At 39.8% G+C, this 27520-nt stretch overlaps 1 protein-coding gene across 8 annotated transcripts in view; it reads left to right on the top strand.

The window, feature by feature from the left end:
• Positions 1-6642: 6642 nt before the first annotated feature.
• PHF6 (PHD finger protein 6) overlaps positions 6643-27520 on the top strand; it is a 38495-nt gene continuing 17617 nt past the window's right edge. For 3 of the 8 annotated variants that reach the window (XM_077826004.1, XM_077825997.1, XM_077825996.1), the window contains exons 1-5: positions 6643-6792; positions 13055-13237; positions 13450-13551; positions 17206-17339; positions 17616-17659. In XM_077826004.1, coding sequence (XP_077682130.1) covers positions 13100-13237; positions 13450-13551; positions 17206-17339; positions 17616-17659 — 418 coding nt within the window. In that variant the 5' untranslated portion in view covers positions 6643-6792; positions 13055-13099. Of the gene's footprint in view, positions 6793-7160; positions 7284-8114; positions 8289-11462; positions 12337-13054; positions 13238-13449; positions 13552-17205; positions 17340-17615; positions 17660-27520 lie in introns of those variants that run through there. The other 5 variants (XM_077826001.1, XM_077826003.1, XM_077825999.1 and 2 more) reach the window with 5 other exon arrangements.

The raw sequence follows: 27520 nt of genomic DNA, 5'->3' as shown, positions 1-27520 counted from the left end.
AGTGAGGGTGCTTGTCTTTAACTTGACCTCCTAATTCATTTGTAAACTACAAACTGGCTTATCTTTACAAGGATTTTACCGTGAGTTAGTTAACTACGCTTGTTAACTCGAGTTAGCTCACTTGAGTTAAGAACACACCTTTTCTGGCAGGAAAATGGTAAGTGAGGTTTGTTGACTCATTATTGCATGTCTGTTGATACTCATACAAATATAAAGGATGTAGAAGTGCTTTATAATGAGGACCTAGGGTATGGGCTGAGCAGTTTTTGAGGAGGATCCTTGGGAGCTGCCAGCCTTGGAGAGAAGGCTTGGCTGGATTTGATGTTTCATTTCAAGTTCCTCTTGTAAATAAAGCCAAATCCCAGATGGGGATAAGATTTGATCCACTTCCATTTATGTGTACTGTATTTGAAACATGGTGGGGAAGCCAGCTGCTCACAGAGTTTTATTTCAGTTAAGTAGATCTATAGTTGTAACTGTTTCAGGCTGATTGAACCTCTCAGAATATCTTTTAATATCTCTTTTGGTATATTCTGAAGGAACTGTGTAATGGGGTTTTCTTTAAATCAACCATTACTCTGAGGAAAATAAAGTATGCGTTCTTTCCCATTGTTGAAATCAAAAGTTACATATACACACTGGATTTCCTGTCAAATGTATTCCCCTACAGTTGGCCTATAGAAAATCCAAAGAAACTGATCATGTCTTTGATGGAAGATGAATGTTGTTCATACAAATCTGTGGTGTATAAAGCAACTGGATTAATGCTATGTCTGTGAGCAAATGACAAGCTCTGCCTTATAATTTAACTCGTTTTAGATGCTTGATTATGACATTTGTTCTGCTGAAATGGGAGAGAGTAAATAAATGAGTTTACGTGTAATGAGCTTCTCAAATAGACTGAGAAAAGTTCTAGAAGATCCCATTGTTGTTAATGTTCACTGGGCTCCTGGCCAGTGTAGTCAATGTATGTTAACATAAAGTTAGAATCTCCTTGTGTTGTCATGTAGTCATTATGATCAATCAGTCAGCCATAGTCTGGTAGCCTTAGCAACTTAAATATACCTTTGTTAACACTATTTCACGTGACCATCACTCTCAAAATCTCTGGCTCTGAAAATGTAGATTATAAAATATTAATTCATTTTCCTTGCTGAGCTTCTCAGAGAAACTGTCAGAATTTACTACTCATGGAAGGCTCAAGTCCAAAGAGAGCTCTTAAATGCTGCACAATAAGAAAGTAAAGCAAAATACTACATTCATTTCAAGTTCCTTTAGTAGCAGAGGTAGAGACACTAGTGTTTGCAAAATTTAAAATAAAATAGGGCCAAATATCAGCCTGAGATCTGCATATAAAATGTCCCCTCCACCTTTGGATCTCATCTTTTGAACTGGAACGAGAAATTAATTGACTCCATGGCACCATTTTTCTCCCCAAGTTTGCCTGGACTATATAGCATCATGATGTATAGTATGATCTTGTGCAGAACTTGAAGCAGAACATCAAAACAACTGTCATCTGTCTTATATATTTTAAAGGTTTTAAGACTACTTGTGCCAGAGAGAGAGAGAATGGTCCCTTGAAGTATGTGTTACCTACTTACACTCAACAATCTGTTCCACCTTGTATTTAGCTGTGACTCTCTAAGTACGTTTCCCAGACCTGAAGAACTCTGTGAAAGCTTTAAAGCATCTCTCTCCAACAGAAGTTGGTCAAAATAAAAGATGTTAGCTCTCCCACCTTGTCTCAAGTAAACCACCATTCTGGACAGTTGTCTGTCCAACCTGTTCTTATGAAGCTCTAATGATGGGGATTCCACTACTTCCCTTGGAAGTCTATTCCAGAACTTAACTCCCCTAATAGTTAGAAAACCTCAGTCTTCCTTGCTGCAGATCAGACCTACTACTTCTTGTCCTGCCTTCAGTGGACAGGGAGAACAACTGATCACAATCCTCTTTATAACAGCCCTTTACATATTTGAAAATTGTTATCAGGTCCCCCCTCAGGCTTCTTTTCTCAAGATTAAACGTGCTCAGTGTTTTGTTGTTGTTTTTTAGGCTTTCCTCATAGGTCTGGTTTTGTAAATGTTTTAGTATTTTTGTTGCTCACCTCTGGACTCTCCAATTTGTCCACATCTTTCCTAAAGTGTGGCACCAAGCATTGGACATGGTACTCAGCAGAGGCCTCACCAGTGCTGAATAGAGCAGACAATTGCCTCCCATGTCTTATTAATACACACCAGCATCATATTAGACTTTTTTGCAACTGCATTGCATTGTTGACTCATATTCAATTTATGATCCACTATAACCCTCAGATTCTTTTCAGCAGTACTACCACCTGGCCAGTTATTCCCCATTTTGTAGTTGTGCATTTGGGGTTTTTTCTTCCTTGAATTTCATCTTGTTGAATTCAGACCAATGCTCCAATTTGTCATGGTCATTTTGAATACTAATCCCGTCCTTCAAAATACATGCAATCCCTCCCAGTTTGTCACCTGCAAATTTTATAAGCATACTCTCCACTCCATTATACAAGTAATTAATAAAAATATTGAATAGTGACAGACCGCTGTGGGACCCCACTAGATACACCCTCCCATTTTGACAGGGAACCATTCATAACTACTTTTTGAGTATGGTCTTTTAATCAGCTGTGAACCCACTTTACAGTAATTTAATCTAGACCACATTTTCCCAGTTTGCTTGTGAAAATGTCATATGGGTCTCTGTTGAAAGCCTTCCCATGGAGAATTAACCTGTGCTCTAGGATAGTCTCTATCCATCTTCCATGCATTTTGGAATTCCAGGCTCACACCCAACACCAAAGCAGCAGTTTGGGTTTGCCTCAGATTCCCCTCTTGCCCAGCAAAATTAATTTACTGCTTCTCCTTCTCTCTTTGGAAAAGAATAACACCATTAAATAAGTTGAACCAAACACGTACTGTGGGTCTCTTCCCTCATAAAATCAGAGAAAGGCCTGTAAAAAGGCAGAAAACAAACTTGGTCTTTGCTCTGAAGAAGAACTGAATCTCAAAGTAAAACAAAGTCTGTAGGCAGACGATAAACACAAACCCCAGTGAATGATGTACATTTCAAAAAAGGAGTGAGTAATTAGGAATAATATCATGGAACTTTACAGGGATAATATCAATGCAAAGCAAAAAAATGGCTGCGCTGGGCAAGAGCAACCCCAGCCCTGGCCGGGCCGGCGGGACCCCAGACCCATCCGTGCCGGGCAGGCTCGACTGCCCTCAGCCACGCTGTGCCAGTGGGACCCCAGCTCTGGCTGTGCCATGCCAGTGGAACCCCAGCCTTGGCCGCAGTGGGCGGGCCAGTACTGCCCTGGCCGTCTCAGCCGTACCCCAGCCCTGCAGATGCGGCAGGACCCCAGCCCCAGCCTCCGCTGCACCAGGCCAGCCGGAGTGACCCCGGTTAATGATTAACCAGTTAAACAATATAATTTTAATCATTTAACCGGTTAACTTTTTAAACCAATATTTACATCCTTAGGAAAAAGAAAAGGAGTACTTGTGGCACCTTAGAGACTCTAAGGTGCCACAAGTACTCCTTTTCTTTTTGCGAATACAGACTAACACGGCTGTTACTCTACATCCTTAGGGTGGACCTGATCCTAGATTTTGCAGCTTTGTCCTTTACTGCAAAATGTGGAGGCCAACCTTAGCTGACTCCTCCATTTGCTGGAGTGCCTTGCAAAATCTGTCAGGCAGTGGCAGTTTAGCCACTGGGTCAATGGGGCTCATGCCCAGGGGCCCTGGCTAACTGAGGCACCCTCGTGCCCTGACCTGCTCTGCCCGCTTGGCACTCCTGACAGGAGTAGGGGAAGCTCCTGCGCCACAACCCCACTTCCTGGTAGGAGTGCAGGGTGCGTGGAGTGAGGAAGCCCCCATGCTTTGACCCCACTCCCTGACCCCACTGCCCCACAGGAGCGCCGGGCAGGCAGGGGAAGTCCCCGTGCCCCAACCTTGTTTCCCAAGCAGGAGTGTGGGGTGGGGCTTAGGGGAGGGATTGCAGGTGGAAGGGATGGGGAGGGGCCCCCACTTGCTCTGGCCCAAGGCCCCACAAATCTCTAATCCGCCTCTGCTGTCAGGGCTTCGTACTAGAAGAAGAACACCATCTGCATAGTCAAGGTCTGAGAGCGAGAGATCACCGATCTTAATGCCTATGGATCTGACAGAATGCTGCATTAGGAAATCCATGGGGTGTTTCACCTCTTTTAAATCTCTTTTAGCAAAAATGGGTAACCTTCTGGGATCTGATCTTTGTCTTACACATTACTCCACTTGTGCTATTTAGAACAATAATGGTTTTGAATGCACTTTCTCTGCCCTGTGTTGATTGGCTGTTTGCTCCAACCCTCTTCCTGCTCCTCCCTCACAATCTTCTCCACTGGCCAGGAATGGGGAACCGCAGCCACTGGGAGCTGGAGGGGGGGCCGTGCCTGTAGATGGTCAATGTCAGCAAAATGAGTTTCAGAGTAGCAGCCGTGTTAGTCTGTATTCGCAAAGAGAAAAGGAGTACTAGTGGCACCTTAGAGACTAACCAATTTATTTGAGCATAAGCTTTCGTGAGCTACAGCTCACTTCATCGGAAAATGTCTCATGGCCCACAGTCGGATTACCTGATGGGCTGCATGTGGCCCGTGCGTTGCTGGTTGCCCACCACTGACTTAGCACAATGGGACCCCATTCTAGGTTGGTCCCTTAAGCACTATGGTAGTAAACATGATTATTAATAATAAATTGGGAATACAGCTCAAGTTTCTGAGGTCTTGTATCAACTGTAATGTCAGCTCAATGTATAATTTGGGTGTCACCCCACTCTGACTCCTGTCTACACACAAACATCTCCAGCTCAAGTGAAGTGGTGCTTCAAACTCAAGCTAGCTGGTCTGTCAAGGGATATGGACTGAAGTTTGAGTGCTGCTGATGCCCAAGCTAGCAGTGCAGTGAGGATGTAGCTACTGGCTGTGAGCTGTTAGCACATTTGTGTTTCTAATCCAATCACTCTGTGTAGCTTTGCAGTGTGGATTCTCTCACTCCAGCTGGCTAGCTCAAATGGAGTAACTTGAGCTAACCTTTGCCGTGAAGACAAGCCCTGAAGGGGGTTAGGCCTGACTTTTAGCTATGTTGCCTTTCAGATCAATTCATCCATATGTAGGTGCTTTGGTTCTCTTATCTCTAACCACTACTACACCATGTTGTCCTCCCAGAGCCAGGGTTAGAGTCCAGGGGCCAGACCCTCAGCTGGTGTAAACTGTCATCGTTCCATTGACTTCAATGCAATGTACACCAGCTGTGGATCTGCCCCTAGGATTCCTGACCTCCATTCTACTACTAACAAATAGCTGTGCAACCAACCCATTGAAAGTGTATCAAGTCCTCTAGCAGATAGTTCACGTACTAGTAATTACTCCTGTAGTTCAAGTGTACTGATCTGAGTCTCAAACGCCAGGGTTAAACCCTGTTAACAGCCCACAGTGGGGGATCCAGTAAGAAAACATCTTTTTTAACCTAAAAACTACTATAATCTGTGTATTATCGTGTGATGCATACTTCATTTCACTTGTTTGTCATACGTTGGCAAGTCTGAAGGTAGGCTTCACAGGGGCAGACACAGGTGACCCAAATACTAAAAAATATTATTCCAGCTTCATTCAGGTTTGCACTCTAAGACCAAATCTTAGTGGCAACCTCAGCAATGTTAATGCAGAATAACTTCCCAAATACCCAGGAAATGTGATCATTAAATGTGCTGATCTGTTGATGCAAGAGTGTTTTGAGGTCACTGTTAAGGGTTTGCATCAGAGTGCAAGTTTAATGGACTTCAGCTATGTGTTGGGTTTTTTTTGATAGCTATTGACTGGAGATGGAAATAAAACCTTTACCCAGTTTTAGACCGTGTTACCAACAGAACAGGAAGCAGGCAAGGCAAGCAGATTTTCCCTCTAGACACGGTTTTAAGAGTTGGGTGGGCTGTGTCCTGAGACAATGGATCTGTCACTAAGCAAAGCTATTGTGTTAATGTAACTAGCAGCAGCAGGTGACACAAGAGCCATGGTGGGTGGCAGGTTGTGAACTCCTTGAGGCAGGGGCTGCCTGTTTGTTCTGTGTTTGTACAGCACCTGGCACAGGCCCTACAAGTAACTGTACCCAGGAAGAGCACAGCCCCAGCCCTGAGGCCCTAAGGGAGTCTGGTGGTGTGAGTGCCACAAGCAAGGCCCACCTCTGGTGCATGAGGGACTATGCCCTCCAGCCCTTCTGCAGAGCCAGCTCCGCCATGCGCACGCGCAGCCTCCCAACTTCCAGTTCATTCTACCCACAGCAGCCTTCAAAATGATCTGTACGCATGCGCGGGTCACCCTCCTTGTACCCAAAAGGCATTCTACGCACGCGCGGGTTCTCCATTTTCCCCATCCCCGCCAGCTGTCAGGGAGAGCTGCGCACGCGCGGGTTCTCTTGTGCGCGCGCTCCCCCCACCGCCCTCTCCGCAGCCGACGACTTCGGATGCTCGTGTGCGCCTGCGTGGCCACCGCAGGCCGCTCCGGGACCAGTTCTCCTCGGCCGCGCCTCGCAGCCTCGTGCACCAATCACGCGCCGGTTGGAACGCCGTGACGTCTTGGCGCCAGCGCGAAGACGTGCGTGCGGCGGCGGCGCAGCGTCCCTTGCCCCGAATGAAAGGGAAGGTCCCAGCGCTAGCGAGCGAGCGGTTCTGAGTGCCCAGCGGCGCGGGGCCCCCGAGTCCTTGTTCCCCGGCGCCCCGCCTACCTGGGTGAGTGAGCGAGCCTTGAGGGCGGCGCTGGCCCAGCCGCCTGCGGGCGGGTGGCGGGGGAGTCCCTGCCCGGCCCCTCCGCCTGAGGAGAGACCCCCCCCCCAGCCCGCCCCGCCGAGCGCCCCTGCAGCTTGGGGGGGGCCGCCGGGGCTCAGGCCTGAGGCGCCGGCCTAACCGGGGAGCAGCCGCCCAAGCCTGGCGGGGGGCTCGCCCTTCTGGAGGGGCTGACCCCAGCCCGTCCCGGGGTAGCGCCCGAAGGGCCCAGCGGTCCCCCCTGCACGCGGTGGGATTCGTGCCCGTGTTGTAAGGGGACCCCCAAAACTGGGGGCCATTTCCCTCCAAGCCTAGACTGTTCTCCCGTCTCTCAGGGCCCCCCGTCTTCTCCTGGCGTTAATAATCCAGCTGGGAAGCGCCCCTGCCTTGCAGGGAGCCGTCGGGATCGATTTCCGCGTGAGAATCCCACCCCAGGGACACTGCAAGCTACGGCAGAGGTGATTCTTCCTTCTGAGAGGGGGGACCCCACTCAGCTGCCTGCCCCACCAAACTATTCAAGCCAGGGTTGAACCCTCCTCCTGTGAGGTGGATGCCCCGCATCATGGCTCGATCAAACCCTCCACGCCCCCTTCATGGGTGGGAATCCCAGACTTTCCTGAAAGTAAATCCAAATTATCTGCTGCAGGCTTGTTACACCAGCCTTCGGCGTTTTCGCTAGGTATGAGGTACATGGAAAATCTTCAGAAAGAAAAGGAGGACTTGTGGCACCTTAGAGGCTAACAAATCTTGTTTGCATATGCGTTAAAACCAAGATTTTAATGTGCTTTATGATTTTGGGTGCTCATTGTTCAAGTAGATACTTTAAAGAGGCTTGATTGGCAGGGGATCGGTAATCTGCATTTTCTGAAGATTAGGCCCTTTTAAAGTACTTCAGGTTGAGTACCCAAAATCACCAGTCACTTGTAAAAATACTTGCCTAAATATTTATTTTTTTTCATCTGAAAGTATCCAAAATCCCTTTTCTAACAAGTTTAAATGAAAAATGTCTAGGCATGTTTCTCTTGTGCTTGTCCCATGTCTCAAATTCTGTTACATGTTTTTTTAAAACAAAAACCCAAACAATCCTGTGTTTGCATAGCACCTCTAATCCTGAAGAATCGAGAAGTTTTAGCAAAACAATTAAACTTTACTGTAGAGAGCCTTGCATATAAACTGTAATCCGGTATTCTATGTAAGAAATAGCAAGCTTGGGCCTGACTTTAGCTAATAAATAGAGCATGAAGAAAAGCTCTTGAACTTCCTTTCTTATCTATCTTTTCCTCCCTCAGTGCTGAGTAATGTTTCATATATTGAGAAAGTGCCCTCCTTGTTTTTTCCTGAGAGATGTTGAGTATTGGAGAGACTAGATGGATGAGGGAATATCTTTTATTGGACCAGCTTCTGTTTGGCTGAGAGAGGCAAGATTTCAAGATACACAGAGCTCTTCCTCAGGTCTGGGAAAGGTACTCAGTGTCACAGCTAAATGCAAGATCGAACAGATAGTTTACTATAAGTCATTAGCACATATTCTAAGGGACCATTCAAGGCAAAGTGGCCTGTTAACATCCTTGAAGACATAGGACAAAAGGAGGGGTTAGTGAGTTCCAGATTGTTGTAATAAGCAGTAAATCGAGCTTCTTTATTAAGATAATGATTTTTAGTGTCTAGCCAAGTTATGAATTCAAGCTCCTAAACTCATATTTTTTTTGCAAGATTTCATATGAGGACAAGGAGTATGCCTGTTTGTTGTGCATTTAGAATTAGTCTTATAGAAGATGGCAATAAAACTAGAGTGCAGGGCTTAACATAGTTTGTGTGAAAAACTCTTAAAAAAATAAAAAAGATATCAAGAAGGAAAAGATGACCTTGAGTACTGTCTTAATATGCATCAATTAAACTGCACAGATGAACAAATTCTGAAGAGAGAATTACAAAAAGAATCCTTTTTTGTAGCTGAGAATCTCTTATCACAGCTTTCATTTTTTCATGGTTTGTGTGTATAAAAACATCATCTTCTGTATTTTTCACAGTATGCATCCGATGAAGTGAGCTCTAGCCCACAAAAGCTTATGATCAAATAAATTGGTTAGTCTCTAAGGTGCCACAAGTACTCCTTTTTTTTTTCCATTTTATAGGAGATTTTATTGTGAAATTAGGTACCCCTTTAGATAGGATCTTGGAAGATACTGACATGATTTTAGTATTGTATTGTCAGTACAGCTCCAAAAAAAAGACTCATTTGTCTCTTTTAAATAGGTTGCTATTACTGGTACAGATGTCCATAGTCAACGTTTCTATGATATAGCTCTGTTTACAGGGTTTATAGCATAATTGTAAATCTTGTTTCTGACTGAAACTTGGCGATTAATGTTTAAGTCCAATGATATGTGTACACGTCACATTTTTTTTTAAAAAAACAACCCAGTTTATAGTTTATTTTAAAAAGTGGATTGGAAGAATATTTTGCCGATTTTGAGTTGTGCCTGTTTTGGTCGAGTGAGAAGTAGGTTGGTGTTTAGTCAATAATCTGGATTAGACATAAACTATTTTCAATAAGAAATTAAATGGCAAGATTTTAAATGTTTGCATTCAGGATGATGGATCTGTAATGTGGCAGGGCAATTGGTTCTAACTGTCTTCAGAAAATGTAAATTAGTTAAAATAGAGCTAAATATAAAGGTTTCTGCTCTTCTGAAACGCTGTCAGATACATTTGTTGTTTGTAAGTAGTCTTATCGAAAATCTAAACCTAGCAATTTTTCTATACTAAGTAGCTTACTCGTTCTTAACCTATGTTAATATGCATTCACTGCAAGCCATGGTGGTTTGTGATGTGAATTTATGAAAAAATATATACATGTGAACAGGATGCCATGTGCACCCTATGATATGAAGGAAAGAATTTCCAGTCCATACCAGATTGTCATATGTGATGAAAATGCATTAATATACATCATGGGTGAACAAATGTAACTTAGTCAGTAGTATGGATAAAATACTTCTGGTACTAATCAATTTCTTTTACAAGCGTTAACAATGTATAAATAATGTACAAATGCCTAGGTATACAGAAAACACGTGCAAACAAAAAGCACAATTAGAGAGCATTTTTAGGTTTCCTTTAAAAATGCTTTGGGAATAATCAAATCTGATTTTGATAGGAATGTGTTTCCTTTCTGACCTAATCTTTGCTTTTTAGTTGTACTTGCATTTTAAAAATATCTGTATTTGAATAATCATGCCAAAACACAATTTCAGCCAGTTAATTGCATCTTTTCATTGCTATGCTAACAGAGACCTGCTCAGTGGAGCACACATTACCATCATTTTCTAAGTTGTAAAAAATACAAAATTACTTCAAGGAGTGAGGTAATATAAACAATGGTACATACATACCCTATTAACCGTGTATCTTATTATATGTGTGTGTCTTAGATGTACTGTACAACATAATGCTGAAGGCCAAGTGACCTGTGAACATATTTCTTTATCAGTAACTTCCAAGAAGCAAAATATTAAAGTGAGCAATCATTTTGACTTCCATGGTTATGAATTATTCAAATCTTCCAAAATCTTATAGTTTGCCATTCAGATAGAGATTAAAAGGGAGAGTCTATTGATGTAGCAGCAGGAGTGATTGACATACCTAAAGCCAAATTCTCCATATGATTGTGTGTATAACTCCTGTTTTAGTCAATGGGACTTTGTGAACACACATCCAAGGACAGAATTTGACTTTAAATGTCTTAAGTTACTTTTATTAGGACTGTCATTGTTGCTGCTACAAGAGTTAGTTCCTGAATAAGAAAATAAAGTAAGAAAAATTAAATGAAATCTGAAAAAAAAAAAGTCAAATTAAAGCTAATCCACAGTGCATGCATATAGCCTCTTGTACGTGTGTGTATATATATAACTACTGTAATATTAATTATCAAAACAGAAGTTGTTCTTGCATTTTAAATTGTTACAGTATTTCAGCCCATTATTGCATGATTTATGTGAAGCTTTTGAATGTGACCTAAGAACAAAAAATCTTTTTATATAGTTTTCTACTGTTCTTCTGAAGCCCTTTTCCCTGCTTCCAAAATCTCATTTAGATTTTAAAGAATTAAAGAACATTTTGGAAGTCTGTCTTTACTTTCTTCAAAAGCCAGCCATTCTTTCTGTTTAATAAATGGAGTGCAGAGTTATCTTATTTTGATTTCTCTTTAGAAGAATATAGTGAGTACTTTTTTTGTGCTTAACGTTTAAGGGCTCTCTGTTGCCACTGCAAAAGGGTGTGACTCATTTATTCACATGGCACTCTTTTTGTGTGTAAATGAGCTAGATCTAGAATATGTGCATTCTTGTTACCAGCAGGACAGTGGGGTGGGAGGAGGTATTGTTTCATATTCTCTGTGTATATATAAAGTCTGCTGCAGTTTCCACGGTATGCATCTGATGAAGTGAGCTGTAGCTCACGAAAGCTCATGCTCAAATAAATTGGTTAGTCTCTAAGGTGCCACAAGGACTCCTTTTCTTTTTGCGAATACAGACTAACACGGCTGTTACTCTGAAACCTGTTACAAGTATGTGTCACCAATCTAGTAAATTGCTTTATACTTAAAAATGGAAGTAAATGAAACAGTAAAAAAAAAAAACAAGCACTAGAGATAAGACATACATTTACATTTTGATATACAAATCTTGTATTAGCATGGCAAGAAAAAATGTTTTTAAATTATATCTATGAAAATTTGTGAATAACACCACATGAGAATTAAAAGGATCTTCATTAACTCTATTCTGTACAGAGGTATATAAACTTAAGTGTTCCTCCTATTTCTGTTATAAGAATAGGGAGTGATATTAGTGGCTAGGAAAGTGAGGAACTTATAGCACTTTCAAGAACCATGCAGAGTTGGACTATACAAATTTCACCAGTCAGTTGTACCATTGCAACTCAATCCTGACCTATGACGCCTCAGCCACTGTAGCCAAGGACCTCTTTTTAGCAGAAGTTCTGAACTTCTAATGGTAATGGTCTTCCTGATTTAGATGGGCGTCTACTGGAGACGAAGGCTGAGAAACCCATATTCATTGCATATGTGACCAGAACGATACTGAGACCCAGATCTTCAAAGAGGAAAAGCAGTAAACAAGCATACTATTTAGGGTCTCTAAATTAGACCATTTAATTATATAAATTATAGCATGTTTGTTCTTTTAGAGATGTAAAGGTGAATGGACGCAAACCTCAACTTTAAAATGGGTCCAAAAAGTGTGTATCCTTGAATGTTTGGGCCCTAAAACATCCAATTTGTAATGAGATCCACATAGACAGATTCATGTATGAAGCCTCATTGAAGTGGATCCACCTATGTGAATCTCATTGCTGAACTGGGGCCTTGGTGTTGTATTTTTAACTGTTACTTTTTATGTTTTACAAGCATGTGATTTATGTGGAGTTTAATTTTAAATTACTTTTCTTAGGATAAGAACAGCTGTTGTCATGCACATATTAAGGATTAGGGTAAGATTGCGAAAAACAACCCTGGATCTTAAAGGGTTTCTATTGCAGCATATTAGTCACAAATATTCACCTCTAAAACTTTGTTCGTGACTTTAACTAGCCACATTGTATCTGTGTAATACCTAAAATGGTAACATTTTATCTTCTCATCTCATAAGGACAGTTACTCATATTTGTAAAGCTGAAGATGAGTATTTTTAAATTCAATACTTATTAGTTTTTATGGATGGTAGCCCAGTTTTTTTATTGCTGATTCTAAAGGAGTTCAGTAGAATGGGTTTTATTGTATGCTAAGGTAAAGCTCTCCCTGTGCAGTGTGCTTCTGGAATGAATGAATGAATAAATGGAATGAGAGACAATATTGCATCAGGACTTCCTAAATGATTCCTGTACTTGTTATATTTTTCATTTTCCCCCTTCCCCTCCCCTCTCTCAGCCTTTACATTTGTGTAAATTTTATTACTTCTCTTACTTTAGGGACCATTATATGTCTTGTTGCCACATTCTTAAAGATTTTGGGAAATACATCTCTTGCGATATACATGTTTGTTTATATATTATATTCTAGCTGTGTGTATGAGACAAATTATATTCCACTCTGAGATGTAGTGGATGTTTCAGGTATTTTAAGAGAAACGCAAAGTAACTTGAGTAAATATAATTTAAATTAATTTAAGCTGAAATTAACATCACTATTGGACATTTTTATTTCCTATAGCATTTGTGAGGACTGAAGTGTCATTCTAAAGCCATTTTAAAAATCATGACAAGCTCAGTTGGACAGAAAAAAGGGTCTTCAAGGCAACGGAAGTGTGGTTTTTGTAGGTCTAATAAAGATAATGAATGTGGGCAATTACTGATGTCTGAAAACCAGAAGGTGGCAGCACATCACAAATGTATGGTAAGTAATGGAGGAAAAGGAAGTTAAAGCTGTGAGTTATTAACTGCGTTATGTAAACAAATGAAATCCTGAATAATTTCAGCCCACTTGTGGCAGTGGTATATAAGTTACTAATACCACTGTTTGTATTTTGAAATTGTTCCTTATTACAAATTATAATTATTCCATATTATGGGAAGCCCTTTAAGTTTTTGTTTTTACACAACTTGCAGCTATTTTCATCTGCATTGGTATCTTCACACTCTGATAATGAGAGTCTTGGTGGATTTTCTATTGAAGATGTTCAAAAGGAAATAAAAAGAGGCACTAAACTGGTAAGTCTGTAATTCTGCCTCTTGAAAATGGAAAAGTAGCATTTTCTTAACTTCTGCAAAGTATCTAATGAACTAATTCAGTGTACTACTGAACTTAGTTATTGTATCATATCTTTTTAAAAAAAGATTTTCCCTTTGTCTGTGACCTCTAGTGTAATGGGTAATTAACCCGTGTGAGGAGTCATTAAGATAAAACTGGTCACGCATTTAAAAAAAAAAAGGGGGGGGGGTAAATCTTAAAGGGTCGGGTGGTAGCTAGATGGATAGCCACCGATAGGTGTGATCCCTTATTGAAATCAATAGGAGTTTTGCAGTTGATTTCAATAGGAACAGGACTGAGTTCTAAATGTCAAATGACTAACAGTGGGAAGTGTCTTAAAGCAATCAATTTGTTTTTATTTTAATCATGTGTATAGTCTAATTCAAATATATAAATAGGTTATTTTGGAGATTGTGGAATACTTTTGGAATTACTAAAAATGAACTGCAAATCTTAACATTTTCACTAGCACTGTACTTATGTTATCAACAAATAAAGATGGTTATAGTGAATATGTGGCATAATTTTTCCAATCAAGTTTTAAAACTCATAAACAAAATAAACTACTTGTTCTTTTTAATGGGCTGCATACAAAGAGAAACCAGCATTTCTTAAATTTACTTTCCTATTTAATATTTTCAGACAGATTTCACAATGGAAGCACATTCCAGCAGGGCTTTGGAGCTGTGCACCAGCTCTGCTCCAGCTCCAGGCAAAAACCTGCTGCTCCGGAGCTGCTCCGTGGGCTCCGCTCCAAAGCCCTGCATTCCAGGGAGCTATGCAAGTGTAACACTGCTCCTTTACCAGCACTTGGTTTCACTGCCAAAAACTGGCCTTTACTGCCAAGATACTTATTGCTTCGGTTTTTTTAATGATTTGATAGAGCCTTGGGATGCAGATTCATCATGAGATGCACATACTGAAAACTAGTTTAATCATAGCCTCGCCAAACTGCTATGGAGCTGTGTGATATGAAGGGCCATTCGTTTGCAAGGCATTACTCAATTTTTAAGGCTGATTTCAGTTTGATATAAGAGCTAGGTATTATTACAATCATCTTTCTTAGCTGGGAGATGACTGCTTTTGCAAATATTTTCTAACAAGTGATCTAGTATAACTAAAACAGTCCTTAAGCACTTCCAGTTTTTGGGACGGGGGGGTGTGTCTGGAAAGAGGTTCTACCAGGGATGCTTTATTTGGAGGTTGAAGTTACATGATGCACCTCATGCTACTTACAGCCTCATCACTAAACAGTACAGTACTTCGCTTAGTCTTTTTCAGTGTGGAGTTTTATTTGCTCTAATTATATTATGTGTTCATTGAGCTATAGCAGTTGGAGACTATAGGTGTGATTGGAGATTTGATATTTATAAAGAGCAGAGTAGCATATGGCTGTGTGGGCCAACAAGAAACTTCTTGACGATTAAGTCTTTTTTTAAATGGTTTTACAAGATTTGTATGTTTGGGATTCATGAGAATATAGATTTTTCTTTGTGCTTCTGAATCTTTTTTGTTCTATCAGTAACATGTTGGAAGAGGATGGATTCTTAAAGTGCACCATCTAGAGAAACCAGGCACTTGAACTAGGTCCAAGTTTTATATGAAGAGGCTAAATGGTTTTGTCCTGATAAGCTTGAATGTGCACTGTCTTTCTTTAAACATTTTGTACTTAGTGATTGCTTTCCATTCTTGACTGCTCCTTTATATGAGAAGCAGTAAAGCACTGTGTGGTTTTCCAAATCTAATAGTTATATTGGTAATTTTTACTAAATTCTGTTTGCTGGCAGGCAGAGTTTGAGTAGTTGTCCTCTTTTGGTAGATGTTGCTACTTGAAGCTACTTCTGCATATTAAAGCAATGATGGGAGAAATGCAGAATATTTCTGGTGATAGTTGAGGGGTTAAGCTATAATGATAGGCCAGTAATATCAGCTTGTTATTTCCCAGTAAATGCACTGATCTGAGGTCATTATTACTTCTATTAGCTGTATGAGAGGAGAAACCCTTAAAATGTGGTCTCTTATTGTGCTTAGAACTTTTCATGTGCCTGATGTACCTAGAGAATTAAACATGTTACAAGCCAATCAGGTAACAAAAATCATTCCAACAAATTTAAAATTTATTCCAAAGGGAAATAGATCAATAAATCAATATAAAGGTTCTTCCAGTTTGTCATTTCACTAGAGATTTCACAGCTTATGTAAGAGTAAATTGTTTGTCTAACCTATTAAAATATATGAAAGAATTAAAATAGTGGATAAAAGGGAACTGATTAGTTTATTCTGAAAGTGTAAATACACTTTAATAAAGTTGCTCACAAGAAGTTACTTAGGAAACTTGAAATACAGAGGGTTGATTGAACACCTACCATGGATTTAAAAACTGATTAAGAGCAATGGAACACTGTGAATAGAGCCGTTTTTTCTCAATTTGTAGGGAGGTAAATAGCAGGATGATCCAAGATTCAGCTCATTTTTTGTTTTGTTCAGTTAACTTTAACATTATGAAAGATGGGGTAAACTGTGGGGTTACAAAACTTGCTGGTGGCAGGTTTATTTAGGTTAGTTGAGACAAAGAAGAATTGGAAGAACTGTAGAAAGACCTGATAAGCAAGGCAGTTAGGCATGTTGGATGCGTGGGTAATTTTTCTCTTCGTAGCCTTATGCAAGGTAATGTATATTGTAAGGAACAATATATACTGATTATTTGCAGGGAAAAAATAAATATAGCTCAGTAAACATACCTCAATCAGTCAAACTCTAAGAGTTTGAGCAGTGTTAAGAAGCTAGAAAAATTATGATGAATATTAATGGCATTATATACATTGACTGTATGTTTTTCCCCTTTAATTCAATACATGAAGAAGGGCATGAAGATGTTAGAAGCGTAAGAGGTATTTCTCAAATGAGAGAGTGCCTGTCCTTGGAAAAGGAAGAGTAAAGCAATTGCCCTCTATGTAGCCTTTTCTACAGCATAAAAACAAAGATGGTGGTATTAATACTATTGAGACATTCCTTTTGTGTACCATAGTGTCATGGAATATGACTGAAGCCAATTATTTGAAAAGAGGATTAGACATTTGTAGGGGGGAAAAGAGGCAGCTGCAGTTAACGAAGGTAAAATTTCAAGCATTCAGTCCTTATGCTTCAGGGAATAAACTGATTTGCCAGCTGAGGTCAGCAAGAAAGTCCCTTTTCTCTCCTTCTTTCATCGTATAATCCACAGTTGATCAGTGTTTGGTATAGCCCACTCTTGAAAGCATAACATCTAAGTGAAAAATTAAGTTTGTTCCAGCATGGCACTTCTTACTTAGCTAAAGTTATTGGATTATTTTCCACTGCATTAATAATTAAGATGATAAAATTATTATCTTACGGTTATATTTTATAACTGAGTAGCTGACACATCTGTCTCTCCTTTTAAAATTAATTTAAAATGACACTTGGGGAAAAATGTGGATAAAGACCGTATGACTAAATACATTGCTCTCAGTAATGCCATCTGTTTCGTGAGGAGGGGAGTTATTTTATGACTATTAGTTCCAATTATTTCCAAAGCCAAAAGTATTAAACTGCTGCTAGCATGAATTCTGTTTTTCTCTTCCTTTCTGTTATAGATGTGCTCTTTATGCCATTGTCCAGGAGCAACCATTGGTTGTGATGTGAAAACGTGTCACAAGACATATCACTACTACTGTGCATTGCATGATAAAGCTCAAATAAGAGAGAAACCCTCACAAGGCATTTACATGTAACTACTATTTATCTACCATGTTTCTGCTTGTATTTATATTTCACCCTCTTTGTAAAACTATCATTGGGATACAAACATTTTGGGCTTTATAAAAAAGTTGTAATTGTGTACATTTTTAACTGCAGTCTAGCACACTGTTATATTAAACTCCATATTCACAAAGTTGGAACTGTAGAGTCTTGTAAATAGGGTGAAATGTACTGCTATTTAAATTAAACTAAATGAGCTCTAAATCATGACTTATCTGACAGCTTTCAACTACTTTGTTTATAGGATTTTATGCCGAAAACACAAGAAAACTACACGTAACTCTGAAGGTAAAACTATTCAATGTAATTCCCCCCCCCTTTTTTTTTAAGAGATACTTTTATGTTTTCCACAATTTAAAATGCAATCAATGTTTTGGGCAAATTAGACTAGACTAGAATTAGATGCATTTCTGAAAGAATGAATCTAGAAGCTGAACACATATAGGGAATTAGCATATGATGTGATGCTAAAAGGTAGGCATCTGGTTTAAAAAAAAAAAAAACAAAAAAAACCAAAACCCAGCTAAATCCCAGAATGCTCTGGAGTTCTGATACTCTATCATAATAAAGATTCTGTGAAGGTAATGTGTTCCCTCTTGGGGAAGAGGGTCCCTTTTAGGAAGAATCTGATTTGTGTGTGCAGGTAAGTATTCTATGTCTTAAATGCGTCAATTTTGTCAAGCAATGGCTAGATCTTACACTGTTCATAAGAAAATCCTACAAAACCACAGTATTTCTTTTAACTGTTGCAAGGTTAAGCTTTAGGTCTTCCTTTCGTAATACTCCTGATAATTTTTTCATAAATTAGAAGAGAGATCTGGTATTATGTATAAGGGGTTGTGATCAGATTACCCTTTGAAATGCTCCCTTTGGCTATTTGACCAATTGAGTTGATTAACACAAGTAATTGTATGAAAGCACTCACGCAACAGTCTCATAACTCAGGGGAGACTGTTGGAATGGGTGATGCAGTTGGGCAATGCATTAAAAATAGCTTTAATATGTTGTATGGTCTTTTGACATTCAAAACAATTTGCACAATTGTGTGGTGGTGGTGGTTTTTGCCTTTTTTCTATTGTATTTGAATTTGGGTAAGTAGAAATTAATTTACCTTTGCATCTTTCGAAATTGAAATGTAACCTCAAATTGAAACAATGAAGAAAGCGTTACTGTCTTTTAGTGATATTTTTGTAAATGTCATTTGTTTCTGCCAAATGCATTTTATTTAGCATATACATATTATTTTGTGCCATTCATATTAAATAATTAGAGATTTGATTTAATCTCCCCCCAAATCTTTTTGCACAATGTAAATCAAACTCCAGGCTAAAACTGGATTTTTGTTATCCAGTTATACCTAAATATCATAGTGTGCTCTGCATGTAACATGCACTGCACTATGACTTCTTTAACTAACAAGGCTTTATTTAAGGAGACTGGAGAAACAGCACAGAATTTGTGTTAATAGTTAATGGATTTTAAATAGACTAGATCCAGTTACTTTAGTGTAGTTTGGTATCTTAATTTCTGTTTTGGGGGTTTTTATAAACAGTATTGTAGGATGAAAATTGTTATAGAAAGATTTTTGGAGTGAAGGACTAGACTAGTCTCTCATGTAAATAGTTATTTTAGACACATAATGTACATATACTCACTGTTGGCACACAGGTTTTTCAATAGATGGCAATAGCTAATTATGGTCCTAATCCTGCAAATTGTTCGATGGGAGTGGACCTCTGCTCCTCTGTGGAGCTCCTTGCAAGGCCAAGGTCTGTGCTAGTATTTGAGAGTCTGTAAGAGCTGTTTCTGCCTATTCTAGTATGTCACTCTTTACTGGGAGGAGCTCTGTATTTTAATATGGATATTTGTATTGGAAAGGACATGGAAAAAAATTATTGCAGAAGAGCAAGAGCTGTTTGTTCAAATATTAATGATTGCAGTTTTTTTAAAAATACAAAAGCAGTATTTTCTATAACAAACTTAAACCTCTTTTAAAAACCAAAGCTATCTGAGTTGTTGAAGACAAAAAACCCTATATATCTTGTTTAGATTTTCATTTTTGACTCCATTGAATTGAAATGGAGGATTTGGGCCAAAGTATTTATTTTGCCATAGTGTGTGCGCTCTTTCTAGCTAGGGTCCCAAGTTTGAAAATCAGACTCTCTCTATTCTCAGGCTTCTGGGGACTGAGTATGCTATACTGACAAAACAGTACTATTGTTTATAGTTTGTATTTTGGTAGTGCCTACCAGGCATGGGGCCCATTTTCCTAAGGCCATATACAAATGACCATAACAAAGCAAGCACATTTAGTCTCTGGCAAAGAAACACCTTACATCATTCTATAGTATGCTGCTAGATACTTCTATCCTGAGAGATAGTTGCTGTGTCTTGAAAAGAATGAAAGATCAGGTGGTCCTCAGCACTCTGAGAAGGGGTTTATAGGATCTCCTGTGTTTACTATAAGTGCTGATACTGTGCTCAAGACTGGAACGGGCACATATAGAGTCTGTCACAAAAAGACATGGCATAATGAGAAGCCCAGAGGAGTTTTTCTTACATATTTTGTTGGCTTATTTTTTGTGGCCAGCATGGAAAAAGTTTCAGAGTAACAGCTGTGTTAGTCTGTATTTGCAAAAAGAAAAGGAGTACTTGTGGCACCTTAGAGACTAACCAATTTATTTGAGCATAAGCTTTCGTGAGCTACAGCTCACTTCATCGGATCCACAGTATGCATCCGATGAAGTGAGCTGTAGCTCACGAAAGCTTATGCTCAAATAAATTATGAATAAGTTTTATTATAGTATGAATTATATTTATTTGAATATAAATAAATTATAAATAAATTTAATTGAGCTTATGCTCAAATTGGTTAGTCTCTAAGGTGCCACAAGTACTCCTTTTCTTCATGGAAAAAGTGAGTGTCAAAGAGGGAGTTGAATGTGTAGAGGGAAACTAGGGCTTGGCACACTAGAAAAGTAGAGAAGAGTAAGCAAATTGGCCTGAATAATCAAATGCTGTTGTAACTTTTTTGTCATTTATTATTTTGTTTTCATGAATTCCACTCTTGGGTGGTTTGCAAACCAGAACAGTTAATGCTAATCTGTGGTCATGTGCCTCAGAGCTTATGTGTGGGGCACTGGGTCTGAAAGTCAGATGTGAAGGAAGGATATGAACCCTGCCCCTCGGGCTGGGTTTTTGGGGGAGAGGGGTTTAATCAGTGTAGAGCAGTTCTGGTTGTGTGTCCTAATCTAATTGCAGTAGTTCAGTTATTTTTATTTTAGCTCTTTTGGAAGCAGCTGTTGGAATATAATATTTTTAATAGAATAATAGTTTCTCATTTGGGTCATGTCCAGTTTAGACAATCGAATGATTGGGACTTAAATTCTGTGGACAGTGCTGCCCCAAAATGTCTATTAAGACTAGCATTTATTCTTCCTCATTTATCTACAAAATGGCTGTTTTCTTTGGAGTTCTTGCTAAAGCCTGAGAGGTACATATTGTGGTGTCTGTTAGCAATTCCAGCTTAGTGGGCCAATAGCTGTTAGAGACCAATGTATGCTCCTGCTACCAAGTCCTTCTCCCCTTTCCAGAGGAATGGTATGCCATCCGGTACCTGTTGAGGAAACTTTCAGTGTAGTGCACAGAGATTTGGCTAAATTACTTTAATTAAAGTTGAACAGCTAAAAACCTGTTCACCCTAATGAACATTTACTCTTTGATGTCCAGATCTCTCATGAAGCCCAAGAGGGCCAAGAATTCATTATGCTGAATGCTTCTCTCCTCCGGACCAATCCATGAGTTAATGCAATATCTTGTTCATTTAATGTCTGGGAGGAGATGCTGAAGTTACTCCTGAGGGCATTCTGCACCAAAAAAATTCTGCACACAATGTTTTAAAATTCTGCAAAATTGTAGAATTTTAATTTGTCAAATGTGGAGGTTCGAGCATGGCATTGGAGAGCACATAGAGACACTGACTCAGCAGTGAGGCTACACCCAACCCTCACATGGTGCAAGAACTGGGCCTGCCCCAGAAACACCCCAGGACCCTGCCCCTCCACGCCAGGTGCAGCAGGTGTGGGCATGCAGGCTCAGCAATGCAGGGTCCAAGTGTGGAGGGGTTTAATGTGGGGGGATCCAGATGTGGGCTGAGGGTTCTGTGGGGAGCAATCTGGGTGCATGTGGTTCAATAGGGAATTTGGGTGCAGGGGAGATCTGGATGCACAGGGGCTTGTTCTGGGTGCAACGGTAATGATACTCTGCAGGGATATCCAGATGAAAGTGCTTGGGGCTCAGTGGAGGGTCCAGATGCTGAGGTGGTGGGGATCCAGTTGGGGCTCAATGGGGTGGGGATCCAGGTGTGGGTGTCTCATCTGGGTGATCCATGTGCAGAAGGAGTCGGGCTCATGGTTGGGGTGCTGAGTGCGGTGAGGTGAGGCTCGGTGGAAGGGTCTGGGTATGAAGGGGTTTGGATGCACAGGGGTTGGGCAGATGAGGGAGCAGCTCTCTGTGCAGGGATCCCTCCCCCTACAGCTGAGGAGTGATGCGGGGCGGGGGAATTTGCAGAGCTTTCTGCAGCTGGGAGAGAAATCTGGGAGTGGGTCTAACCTGGCCCTGGGTGTCATGCAGGGGAAGAGGAAGCCCTGCCCTGCCCAGCCCAGCCAGGGCTAGCAGCGAAGACTGGCACAGGGTGGGAGCCACCAGCTGGATCTTCACTAGTCCCACCCCCTGCGCACAGTGATTTACCTCTCTGCCTGCTGCTCTAGGTACCTGAAACATACTGCTGGGGAGGGTCGCATGACTGCTTTTGTGGCTTCCCTTTACTTCCCTGTCAGTCATTTTTCTGCGGGGAAGCAAAGAAATCTGCGGGGACATAAATTCTGTATGTGAGTAGTGGTGCAGAATTCCCCCAGAAATATGAAGTGTCTTCTGTTTGTTTTTGAATTTATTAAATTTAGCTTGGTGGCACAAGAAGCTATACATAGTCATTCTCTAGTTTTGCAGATTGTTGACCTCCTTTAATATTTCTTTATGGTCCTGCATTCACATGATATCAGAGCTATATGCAATGAATCTATTTTTCTTCTCTTCACTCAGATGCAGAAGTAATCACAATAAAATCCAAATGGTACACCAGATAGTTGCATGCCTCTGCACAGTATCTTTAATCTAACAACTCCAGGGTTAACTAGTTGTCACTGCATAGGGATAGAGACCAACCTGGAATCTTACATACTGTATTCCAACTAACTAGAAGAGCATGTCAGTTTAAAGTAGTTTGGAGGCAGCTGTTCAGAAGAGCAGATTGAGAGCTATTTGAAGTGCGCTGTCCTCTAAACTGGCTAGATTCTTGTTTTCATTTCGCTCACTGCTTAGAAATCTTTTATCTAGGAAATAAAATAAAATCCAACCCCATTAAGCATTCTGTTCAGGAAACACAGTGGACTTTTTTTTTCTTCTTTCCCCCAGCATCATGGGGGAGTTGCTATCATTGTTCTGTTCGGCTTGTAAATGTTATCATAGTATTTCATTAGTCGAATTGTTACGCAACTTGGCACAATTGTATTTATTTTTTGAGAAGTTTGAAGCTAAAGTTGACTCGAACTTATTTTCCTTCATTAGTTGCGATTTTGGTCAGTCATTTTGGTTGTTTCTATGGTATGGTTCAAAAATAATTTTTCTTTAGTACCTTGTATTTGCAGATCTCTAAGTGAACTGGGGAAACTAAGGAACATAATTGATGTGCTCAAGGTCACTCAGTAAATCAGTGTCAAAGCCAAGAATAGAACCAAGATTGTCAGTTGTGTGCTTTACTCCTAGGGCAATTACAGGTCCTTCAAATGTTAATTTAAGAATGATGATAATTTAACGGAATTATTGTCGATACTCCATATCGGATTATCAGTCTGATCTTCCTGCAAGCCTGTTCCTTATCTGTGTGGTGTTGTGGGTTTTTTTTGTTTGTTTGTTTGTTTTTTGGCCATTGGGGTAGAATCCTTGACAGCCTACTTCTAGAACCAGTTAATACTTTCAGGGCATTAATGTAGGTGTCCACTTTTCGTTTGCTACTGGTATTCTAATTTATGCAACCAACCCACAGATATCACTTCTTTATTGCAGAGAAGTACCTGGTCTTGCATAAAACCGGGACAATACTTATCTGAGGTGCTTGTGTTCTGTTCCAGGAACATGCCTAAAGTAAGGCTTACTGAATATCGGTACTTAAGTACCTTGTTGTGAATATCTTCAAGAATAAGAAAAGAACTTTCAGTAATTTAACTCTCCTTTCTGAATGTAGACAAGAGCTTTCTCAGAGGAATTCCTTGCCAATAGCCTTGACTGCTGATATTACTATAAAGATGGTAAATTTACCTCTTCATTCCAGAGTATGGACCAGATTTTTAAAAGTGTTCAGCATCCCAATTAGAACAGTTGCTGCTGCATGCTGAGCTCTTCTGAAAATCTGGCCCTATACCTTTGATATGTTGTTGAGTTATGATTTTAAATATATTTGTTTATTGGGACCTATTGATGGGCAAAAATGAACTCTGGTATCCTTCAGTTCCCCTAATGGATTGTCTTAGCCCTTCAAAACTGTACTTATTTACTGATGAGCAATATTTCAAGAAAGAAACAATTACATCTCATTCCTTTTACATCTGCTACATAGTAATAAAACTGAGTGTAATAAGAAACCATATGACTGTACACATTGTTAATGTTTGGAACAGATGCCTGGACGCTGTGGGGTCAGAAAATGAAGTGTCCATTATTACCACTGTTGCTGCACCCAAAGCTCTCAGGGATTTAAGGGGAATGGTCTTTCCACTAATGGAAATCTAAATATTCCCTTAGTAGTTATGCTTTTTTATTTCTTTGGATCAAATATGAAGTTTGTAATCTCACGTAATTCAGGGAGTTGAGTGAGGACAACATTTCTGTTGAAAATCCATTCAGAAATAGCACATTCTGTACCAAAGCAATTATTTTATTCCATGCTCGGCATAAACCAGATGCCAACAAGAAAAACATCAGACATATTGGCATCAGATTTAGGCAATGTTCTGATTCATCTGGGATGAGATTTGTGTTTTGGTTAGAAGTATTTCTTGAGACAGCCTTATTTTCTTTAATGTCAGGCGCATACTAAACTTTTCACCCCATATAGTTGCCTCACCATGCACTTCTCTAGTCACATAAAAACTACAATGGCATCCTAACTCACAAGGTCCGGTCCTCTTGTCTTTCCATTCCTACTGCAGAGAGGTTGCATAGTCTTTCTGCGGAAGACAGATTAGGCCCAACTAACCAGAGTCACCTTGTTTTGTATCTTTTTGGAGACTGTTCCTCTAAATATGCCCCCAAAATGTCTACATGTTCTTATATCAAAAAGCAGTTACTCCATCCTAGAAGTCTGAACAAACATCATCATAGCAACTGTTTTAATAGTCTGATTTGCAAAGACTTCTCCCTATGGAAAAAGTCCACTCGATAACTAGAGGAAAAGAAGCATCTTTTACCGTGATATTGGAACAGTGCATTGTGTTTATGGAAGATTTTACATAATTCTTTCAGTTCGAATCTGACACTTTTTTTTTACACTGCATTCATCACTGTAGTATCTGATTCAAGTAGTGCATTGAGCAATGAGATTACACATTTGTCACATGCCGTTCTTCCTCTCAGAAGAGGATGAGAGGACAAAGCGAGTGCAGTGGAGTGTCTTGTTTTAGTAGGGGCTCTAAAATTTATTTTTAAAAATACCTGTTGTGTTAGGCAAGGTCAAATAAATGTGTGTTGCATTTGGATTGGGAAATAGGGAGATTTGTGATTATCCTTAGTTTGTGGGAGAGTTCATTCCAAAGTCTCCGAACTGTCCTAGTGAAGGATCTGTCTCTCTCACAGATAAGCTTTACTCTCTTGCTGCTGAGAGGTCCATTGTGCCAGAGGAGCAAAGGTGTCAACCACAGTCTCTTAATCCCAGACCTTTAGGCAATCTTTTAGGTACAGTAGAACCTCAGAGGTAGGAACAGCAGCATTACAGACTGACCAGTCAACTACTCCTCTCATTGGAACCTGAAGTACACAGTAAGGCAGCAGCAAGCACGCGCACACACACATATACTACAGTGCTGGGTTAAACATAAACTGCTTTAAAAAAAAAAAAAGAGGAGGGGACGGAAGCATCATATTTCTTTTGCATAGTAAAGTTTCAAAGCTGTATTAAATCAATGTTCAGATGTAAACTTTTGGAAGAACAACCATAATGTTTTGTTCAGATTTACAAAAAACCTCCATTCCCAAGGTGTTTGTAACTCTGAGATTTTTTTTTGTATCTTGAGCCCAGGCCATGGAACACTTTGAAGATAAGGACCAATACCTTGAACTTGATTCAAAATTCTATCCGGAGTCAGTTTAGAGAGTAGGATGTGTTCATAGCAGCCTGTGTTGCTGAGGAGACTGCTGCAGCATTTTACAGTAGTTGGAGGTTCCGAAGTGCTGAAGGTTTCATGCCCAGGTATATCACATTGTGGTAGTCTAGCCAGAAGATGAAGGTATGAATAACTGAGGCCAGCTCTTCATCTGCCATGATGAGATGGAGTCTCTTGGCCAACTGGAGATGATAGAAAGCATTACTCACGAATGTTGCAGTGAGAGAGCTCAGGGTCAGTGAGAAATCCAAGAGTACTCAGACTACAGACTGAAATGACCATTTGTGGATGTGAACCTTCAACCAAAGGAGACTGTACGGTGCCTGCAAACTCCTCTAAATACTTCCGTCCAGCATCACCTCTATTTTGCTCAAGTTCAACTTCAGGCAGCTGTACTTCATCCATGAGCTGATCTCACTGAAGCATTGGGCCATCGTGTTGGTAGTGGTGTGGTTATGTGATGAAGGGTAGGCACAGCTGTGTGCCATCTGCGTATTGCTGGCACTCGAGTCTGAGTGACTACTAGTTGTATGTAGATATTGAAAAGGACCAGAAAGAGAACTGATCCTTGTGGAAGCCCACGAGTGAGGGGCCTACTAGTGGAGGTGCATGGCATCATTACTTGTTGGGAGTGTCCTTTCAGGAAGGACTCTAATCATTTTAACAAATTATCCTAGTCTGCTGCCACCTCTCTCACGTGAGACAGCAGTGTCAAACTTTACAAAAGCATCCTTAAATTATACGTAGAAATAGTCTCAAACACTTCCTAATATAAATGCTGTTCAGGCTATAAATTATTTTGGTCAAGGTCCATGTCATTACTGGTTGCTATGAGGAATCTAGTATACTTGAAAATCTAAAATAGCAATTGGACTTGCAGGTGTGGAATTTTAAGCCTTTTCCCCAGAAAATCTCTCTACACTTTAGAATCGTATTGATAGACCAGAAGAAACTTTTTCCATTATCAAAAAAATTTCCTGAAAATAAGCAGTTGAACATTTTCATCTGTAATTTAGCATCACTTATAGATGTAACCTGGTGATTTGTCTCTATGCATTCAAATACATACATTCCACTATTTTTATGTCAATCTTTCCTAATTTATCCTCACTAATATCTGTGGATGCAGTCACAGTCTCACTATCAAATACAGCTGCAAAGAAACTGTTTAGTTTTTCTGCCATTTCTTTTCCAGTAAAAATAATTACATTGCCGCCTTGTGGTGGTTTTATTTTTCAGTCCTCTGATAGATTAAAGAATATCACATTATTATCCTTGGCTATCGTTTAGTTTATACTTTTCTTAATTTAAACCCCTTTTATTTTGTAGAACTTAATACTGACTTGCTCTGATTTCTAGAAATCCTTCTTTGTTAAAGTGCATTACAAGTAATTTTAAACCAAAATGTATATACTTTGTGTAGATTTAATAAAAGTAAGCACACTCAGAGACATCTTCACAATATCTAACTTGAATCACATATCTACAATACCACTTTCTAAAAACTCTACCAATCAGTTTTGCTTAGTACCATCCTTATTTTATCATCCTGAGTCTTTTTTTTTTTTTTCCTCTTGTGTAACTTGCTCTGCTGTGCTATGTATTGCCGTGCAGAGGACCCCCCCCCCTTGGTAGTTAGATATAGTAGCTTTAGCCTCCACTTTATATGGCCTCCTTTATATTGGTTTGTGTAACCATCTTAAAATTACTTTAA

The sequence above is a fragment of the Eretmochelys imbricata genome, chromosome 9, assembly GCF_965152235.1.
Source record: "Eretmochelys imbricata isolate rEreImb1 chromosome 9, rEreImb1.hap1, whole genome shotgun sequence".
Taxonomy (NCBI): Eukaryota; Metazoa; Chordata; order Testudines; family Cheloniidae; genus Eretmochelys; species Eretmochelys imbricata.
The sequence above is the reverse complement of the archived record's forward strand: the minus strand, read 5'-3'. Positions and strand labels throughout refer to the sequence as shown.